Raw genomic sequence first — 8,225 nt, 5'->3', positions numbered from 1 at the left:
GTCGTGGGGCCTGAACTCTGGACCTGGGCACTGTCCCTCAGCTCTTCAGCTCAAGGCTAGCACTCTACCACTTGAGCCACAGTGCCACTTCCGGCTTTTCTTTTTGCTTATGTGGTGCTGAGGAATCGAACCCAGGGCCTCATGCATGCAAGGCAAGCGCTCTACCACTGAGCCACCTTCCCAGTCCCTGTGAAACTCTTATCTCCAATTAACTACCAGAAAACTGGAAGTGGTGCTGTGGCTCAAGTGGTAGAGCACTAGCCTTGAGCTGAAGGGCTGAGGGACAATGCCCAGGCCCAGAGTTCAAGCTCCATGACCCACAAAAAATAAGGGGGGGGTTCATTGACATTTCCACACATGTATACCATGTGATCCTGTTGATCTCACCCTCTCTATTATCCTTACCCTTTTCCCCCTTCCTATAACAATGTCAACAGGTTTCATTGTCTGCTTTTATTCATAAGTCTACTTTGACCATATTCATCTTCATTCATCCTCTTTGTTAATCCTTCATACTATCCAGTCCTCACCAAAAGGGCTTACTTGTCTTTTCTACTTTCTTGCCTGCTATTGATCAACTTTCATGGAGGTTCTTTATGCTGGTTTCATATATAGTTGAAATATATTTCAAAATTTTAACCCTAAGATAATTTCTTATAGGAAAAAAATTTGCAAAAATGTTGTCTTATAAAAATGATCCCTATGACTTGGCTTTCTACCTTTTCGACTAAGCAAAGAAAATTTTTTTTATATTTTTAAAGTATTTTATATAATTATATATTTAAGTATATATTATAAAATATACAATGTATATAAGCATATATAATTATACAATCATAATATACAATATTATATAGCATCATATATATAATTTATAAATTATATAATCTAATTTTATGTAAATTATATAAACATTTAAATCTACATATTATATTTAAAATATTTTATATTTATATCACACACATATATATACATATATATATATATATATTTTTTTTTTTTTTGCTGGTTCTGGGGCTTGAACTCAGGGTCTGGATGCTGTCCTTGAGCTCTTTTGCTCAAGACTAATGCCCTACCAGTTGAGTTACAGTTCCGTTTCCAGCTTTATCATGGTTAATTGGAGATAAGTCTCTTACAGACTTTCCTGCCTAGGCTAGGAAAGTCTGAACCTTGATCTTGAGATCTCAGCCCCCTGAGTTCTTTCATTACAGGTGTGAGCCACCAGCACCTGGCCTAAGTAATAATAAAAAAAAATTGCTATCACATGTTTAAGATTAAACTTATCCGTTGGTCTTTACAGTCTATCCCTGAGGTGGTTATTTGAATATTTTTAAACTTTTGGTTATCTATTAATGCAATTACTCATTATTCTGTACTCTGCCCCAAATTTTGTAATCATAAACTTACCTTTCCCATCCATGCTGTCCTGGTCTCATGTATTTTATTCTCTGCTTTAATAATCTGTTAATGAGTGTCAGAATATTTTGTTCTACTTCTTGGATGTACTTTGTCTTTTGTTTTCATAGTATTTTACTATAACTAGATTCATAATAAGTTATAAAAGATGATCCTAAAGTTTGTATAAAGTTTACATTTTTCTGTATTTTAAGCAAGGTTCATGCTCATCTCTTGTTATGTTTGGATAGGATGATGTCTGTCACTTCGTTACACATCTGACAGCATTTTGGATGAAAGTAAAGAGGGTAGATTTAGTTTAAGAATGTGAAATTATTAATACTTCTGCTTTTATATGTGCTAGAGAATGAGTAATGATAGAATCCCTGTGAATATTTGACATTTACCTATTTTATAGCACTTTACTATTGCATGGCATTTTGGGGTCAGCATGGAGAAATACCTTGATTCTGAACATCATAGTTTGTTACAGAGAAGTTTATGAATGGCAAATGTAGATACTAATTGTCATATATTAAACTAATTTTCTTTTTAAACAGGGAATTGCTTTTAAATCACAATCAGTTACGGGTTTTGCCTTATGAACTTGGTCGGCTCTTCCAGCTACAAACTCTAGGTTTGACAGGTGAGTGACTTAAGAGAAATGATGCGTTAGCAATCAGTATTATGATCCTTTTAAAGACTGTTGGTTCCAGTATAGGTCAAGTTTTAGAATGATTTTGAGAATGAGGATTAACCTGAAGTATTTGAAATATGTTAGTTGGGACATTTCACCTTACTTTTGGTGTGTGAGTGTATGTACACAATGGTATGAAGGTTTAAACTTGTTTTGGGGTGTGTGTGTGGTTTGTGTGTATGTGTGTATGAATATGCAATGATATGAAGGCTTAAACTTGGTCTCTTTTCTTTCTTAGCTTTTCTCTCAAGGATAGTACTCTACTACCACTTGAACCACACTTTTACTTCTGGCTTTTTATGGTTAATTGAAGATAGGAGTTTCATGTTCTTTCCTGCCTGAGCTGGCTTCAAATTACAATCTTCAGATCTCGAACTTATGATTAGCATTGTAGTCATTGGCAGCGAACTGATCTTACCTACTTTTTTTTTTTGATCTTACCTTCTATATGCTGTATTTTAATTAGTTGAAATAATCATTAAGAGATGCAGTAGAGGCAATTCTGTCACTCTTGATGAACTAAAATTTTGGAATGATTGTTATTTTTATGATCTTAGATTCAAAGAGTATGAAATTTTACACTTATACAGTAATTTATAATTTTTTGTCATTTGTGAAGAATAGCATTTCTTTCAGCATTAAACAGAACTATTTCTTCCTTCTGATATTAATAATACATTAGTAATGCATTAATAAAATTGAGCCCAGCTAACTTAACCCTTAGTAGCAGGCAATATTTCTGAAAAACCAAATGTTAACATTTCATCCTTTTTCATGATTTTACTGTTTTATTTCACATAGAGACATGGTCCCAGAAAATTTATACTTAAGTATCAACAGAATAGATTCTGAATATCCATTCAGGCCTTCATTTTATTAATTAATATGTTAGTGTTAAAATTACGATCTTTGACCTTCCTTTTTTGTTGTTGTTGGTTGTGGGGCTTGAACTCTGGGCCTAGGTGCTGTCGCTGAGCTCTGCATCTTAAGGCAAGTGCTCTACCACTTGAGCCATAGCACCACTTCTGGTTTTCTGGTGGTTAAAGAGTCTCATGGACATTACTGCCTGGGCTGGCTTTGAACTTTGATTCTCATATCTCAGCCTCCTGAGCAGCTGGGATTACAGGCTGCGTGAACCCCTGGCATCCAGCACTAACATTTTTTTTGTATTGATACACATTCATTAGAATCTCAGATGTCTATTCTGTCAGATACCAGCTTTGTTTCACTAGCTGTAACTGAACTTTGTTCATGCCTATGGATAAACTCCTCATTATGTTTCAATTTGTTGCATGGTAAATATAGGTTGAGTAGTATAGGTTTTGATACTTTCAAAAGTTCAGTGCATTTTTCACATAATGAAGTATGTTGGGGATAAAATGTAAATGTAAATATTTTCCCAAATGACTACAAATGAAGTTTCACTAAAGCCACCAGCACAACCATGGTCATTTTAGAATTGTTTACCATACCTCAGATATGGAAACATTTTTTATGAATGCCATATACACCTAGTCCAAAACTATAATAGTATACTTATATATGATTTTTAGTGCACCTGCATTTTGACTAGGGCACATCATATGAGATTAGAGCAGAATTTTCCCCTTAATGCATTGTGTCAGTTCTCAAAAAGTTTTGGATTTTTGATCATTCATGATTTTTTGTTTCCTCCTGGAGAAAAAATGTCTCCATGTACTTCAAGCTGACACCTAGAACTTGAGATCCCTGATGAACATACCTAGATTCATTTCTGAATTTCAGATTAGGAATGCTGAATCTATACTGTATTTCATCCCTTTCTCTCTTGTGGATCTCCTTGGTTTTCATTCAGATCCATTTTCTAGTCAAGTGATCCAGTTCAGAAGAGCAAGGAAGAAAGGAAGGAAAAGAAAACTGGAATGCCTCCTGTCTTAAAAAAAAAAAAGTTCAAGATGATAAAAACAGAAAAAACTTTATGGAGCAATTGAAGGAATAAAAAGTCCCTAATAGTAGCTTTATATATTTTGGAAGGTAAATTTGAAATTTCTCAGTCTTTTAATAGGTACAATTAGGACCTTATGTCACCAAATAAAGAAAAAAATAGCATATTTTAATGGCAGCCTGCTATATTGTTAAAAGACACAATGAGAATAAGCTGCCTGTGAGATTCCATTTTATCTTGAAACTGGAAAAAGTTTTCCTTTTCTTCCTTGGAATCATAGATACTGAAATTTTAATAATGATTGTCATCATCCTGACCCAGCAAACTAATTTCTGTAAATTCTATCTTGAGGAGTGGTAGATTATTTGAGGAATTAGATGAGCATTGCAAAACTGTAGGCAGATTCAGTAATTTGAAAGTGTTTTCTTTAAAGTGTCTTAAATGAAGTCCAAATGTGTTGATTTTGTGGAAGCAAAGAAAAAAGTAAAAACAATTCCTATACAGCTGTTTTAAAGTAGTTTTGATTTCTTGCCCTTGGGTGTGAAGCAGTACTTTGTCTGCCATATGGCCCAGTGAGATGCTCTCATGCATTAAAGACAATAATGTCCAAGTCATAAAAGTATGGAGGACTTCAATAGTTCTAAATATTTCTAGTTTATCTTCCTTAAAATAAAATTTGATCTTGAAATAATCATAATATAAAAGAATAATGGCACTCATATTAAAGAAAATAATTAACTGAATAGTGCTACACTATTACACAATTGTATCAATACCTTTTTTTTTAAACTTTTTTTTTTTGGGTCCGATCGTGGGGCCTGAACTCTGGGCCTGGGCGCTGTCCCGCAGCTCTTCAGCTCAAGGCTAGCACTCTACCACTTGAGCCACAGCGCCACTTCCGGCTTTTTTTCTTTTTGCTTATGTGGTGCTGAGGAATCGAACCCAGGGCCTCATGCATGCAAGGCAAGCGCTCTACCACTGAGCCACCTTCCCAGTCCTCAATACCTTTTTTAAAAGGCACTTGAAAACTGTAATTATCTTTGATTTAGGAGGCAAAGTACTTATTTCTGTGTTACATCTGAGCTACCAGAATCAATATAAGAACATTCTAGTAAAGAATATATTACTAGTTTCTATTTAAGGATACAACTAGTTAAAATATTGATGAACCTTATGCCTGATAATAGAAATGGCAGATTTTAAATATATTCATTTACCATTGTTCTCTTATCAGATTGGACGAATTGAAAAAAAATTGAGAAAATAGTTTTGCTGGTGAGATTATAGGAAAATAGGAACATTGTAGTATATTGATGAAGATTCCCTGTCCTTTTTTCTGATGTTTTCTTTCCTTGTTATGTCTTCCTGCTTCTAGAGATTATTATTGTCTTGAATTTAGACATTGCAATTTCATATGTATTTGTTAAAAATACCTGAACTTTAAATGGAATTCTACTAAATATTATTTCCAAAGACTTTTTATTCAGTGTTGTTTTTATGATTCAGGCCTTTTGAAGCATACATGTAACTACATTTGATTCAATGTTGTGTTACATTCTGATAGATGTGTTTGCTGTGGTTTCTTTTTATTTTCTTTCCTTTGGCTACTGAATGAGTATATTCATGAACATTTTAGTATATGCTGATACAGTTCATAAGAATGAAATTGAATTTGTTGGGTTATAGAAATCTGCATCTTTCGCCTTAAGTGAATGCCATAAAAGGGTTTGTGTGTTTGTGTGTGTGTGGTTGTGTGCTGGTACTGGGTCTTGGACTCAGTCCTCACATTTAGTTCTTTGGTTCAAGTTTGTACCTTACTACCTGAAGCACATCTCCAGTTCTAGCTTTTTGCTTGTTGTTCGGGAGATAAGAATCTCTGGGATCTGTTTGTCTGCCTGGGCTGGCTTTAAACTGTGATTCTTTTAAGTCTTAGCTTCCTGAGTAACTGGGATTATAGGCATAAGACACTGGTGTCAGGCTCATAATGTTTTACAAACCAGTTGTACTAAATTACACTTCCAGATTTACATAGTTTTCCATTTTGTCTTCTTTCCAATAGTTTGTGTTGTCAAAGTTTCAAAAGTTCTGCCAACTATGAATATGAAACAGCCTCTAATTGTACTCTTAATTTTCATTTTCCCAATTGCTGATAAGACTGAACATGTGTTTTTGTATTTATTGGCAATAATAAGTTCTTTGAAAGTACTGTTGTTGGTTTTCCTGTTTTTGATTGGATCATTTCTTACTGATTAGGAGTTCTAAATGTCTTTTCCTGCTACATGGCTTTCTTTTTTCCTTTGTGCTATCTTTTAATAAGCAGATATTTTGAATTAGTACTTGAATAAAATCTTTTTATTACTGTATTTTGTATTTTGTTAAACCTTCCCTACCAATGTTTTTTTCCTATAAAAGTTAAGTTTTGCCCTTCATAATTAATTGATTGGTCCACTTAGAAGTTATTTTTGTTGTTGTTGTTGGTCATGGGGATTGAACTCTGGGCACTATTATGCTCTACCACTTGAACCACAGCACCACTTCCGGCCTTTGTTCTGGCCTTTTCTGTTTATGTGGTACTGAGGAATTGAACCCAGGGCCTCATACATGCAAGGCAAGCACTCTGCCACTGAGCTACCTTCCCAGCCCAGAAGTTATTTTTAAAATGTGGTGTGATGCTCTGATTTGAGGAGGACTTAATTATGTATGTATACAGTCCTCTCACTGTTATTTATGACAGTTTTCCTTTTCCTACTGTTCAGCAAAGTCACCTTCCTCATATCTAATATGGTAAGTTTACTTTTGTGATCTATATTCTGTTCTAGTGGTCAAATTTGTGTAACTATTATACTTTTATTCTATTACTATTTTTTTTAAAGCAATACTGGTTTTTGAACTCAGGTCTTTTCTGCTCTACCACTTGAGTCATAGCTCCACTTCTGGCTTTTTTATGATGAATTGGAGATATTGAGTCTCATGGACATTGCTGCCTAGGCTGGCTTTGAATCATGATCCTCAGATCTCAGCCTCCTGAGTAGCTATGATCATAGGCCAGCCTCTGTTTATTACTAATGTCACTCACCCCTTCCTTTGTTTTCCCACATTTTCTCCCTTTTATCCTTACACTCAAGTAGTATATAGAAGCTGCAGTAGTGCCTGTCCATAATTGCAATATCCAGGAGACAGGAGGATTTCAAGTTCTAGGATGATTCCAAGTTCTAGGACATACTGAGATATGTAGTAGTGGGATCCTTTTCAAAGAGCAATAACACAAAAACTAAAGTCTGATATTTATCCTGTGTCTTTGCTTAAAAAGTTTAGTTTAGGTTCTGGTAGTTTCTCTTTATTCCTATTTTTTTTATCCTTGTTCTGGTAGTTTATCAAATGCCTTTCTTAATCTATTGAGATTATCATGTTTTAAAAAAATTTCACAGCCTAATGTGGTGAATATGTATATATATTACTACATATTTTTGAATGCTTGTTATGAATATAAATATAGGGAATAGATACATACTTTTCCTACTTAAATAATACAGTCGTTCCAGTGATAAACCCAGTTTGGTCATGTTAAATTCTTTTATACATTGCTAGACTTATTTTGATTATACCTGTCAATAACTGAAGACTCAGATTTTACCCAATTAATAGGCTATTAGCTACATTTCCATAGTGGAAAAGAAGACAGGAGATTTTGTCAGTAACAACAAGCAATGAAATGGGTCCAGATGCATGTACAGAGTGCGTTTATGTTGCAATTATGTTGTAATTCAGGATCAGGTGTCCAGCACTTTTCAAGCAAGTAGAAAATATTGTAACAAGCAGCAAAAAGCTAGTCCTGCTTCCCCAAGGGAAGAATTACATGGTAGTTATGCTGTAGTTGCCTTGAGCTATTTAGTTGCCTATAAGTAGCTACTGAAACTGCTCAGTGTCAGGAGACAGATAAGCTTTGGAATCAAGAATGCAGAAGGAAGCACAATTGTTGCCTCTCTCAACAGTTTTTAAGTATTTTTTTGGTATATGTTTGCAAATAAAGTAGATGTGTGCTCTTCATTCTATTTAAATGTGCATTTAAAACTTCTTGGCCATTAGCTTTCCTGGATTTTTTTTTTTTTTACTTTCATTTCTTTGGCATTCTTTTTTTTTTTTAATTTTATTTTATTTTATTTGTGAACAAACTGTACAGAGGGGTTACAATTGCATGGGCAGGATAAT

The 8,225-nt window shown here is 34.3% G+C and overlaps 1 protein-coding gene across 1 annotated transcript in view; it reads left to right on the top strand.

Moving 5' to 3' along the window:
• Cnot6l (CCR4-NOT transcription complex, subunit 6-like) overlaps positions 1 to 8,225 on the top strand; it is an 80,601-nt gene that overhangs the window by 29,577 nt on the left and 42,799 nt on the right. Inside the window, exon 5 of the mRNA XM_013020099.1 lies at positions 1,956 to 2,041. Coding sequence (XP_012875553.1) covers positions 1,956 to 2,041 — 86 coding nt within the window. The remainder of the gene's footprint in view (positions 1 to 1,955; positions 2,042 to 8,225) is intronic.

The sequence above is a fragment of the Dipodomys ordii genome, unplaced genomic scaffold (assembly GCF_000151885.1).
Source record: "Dipodomys ordii isolate 6190 unplaced genomic scaffold, Dord_2.0 Scaffold49, whole genome shotgun sequence".
In the NCBI taxonomy this organism is placed as follows: domain Eukaryota; kingdom Metazoa; phylum Chordata; class Mammalia; order Rodentia; family Heteromyidae; genus Dipodomys; species Dipodomys ordii.
This window is presented reverse-complemented; position numbering and strand designations above follow the sequence as displayed.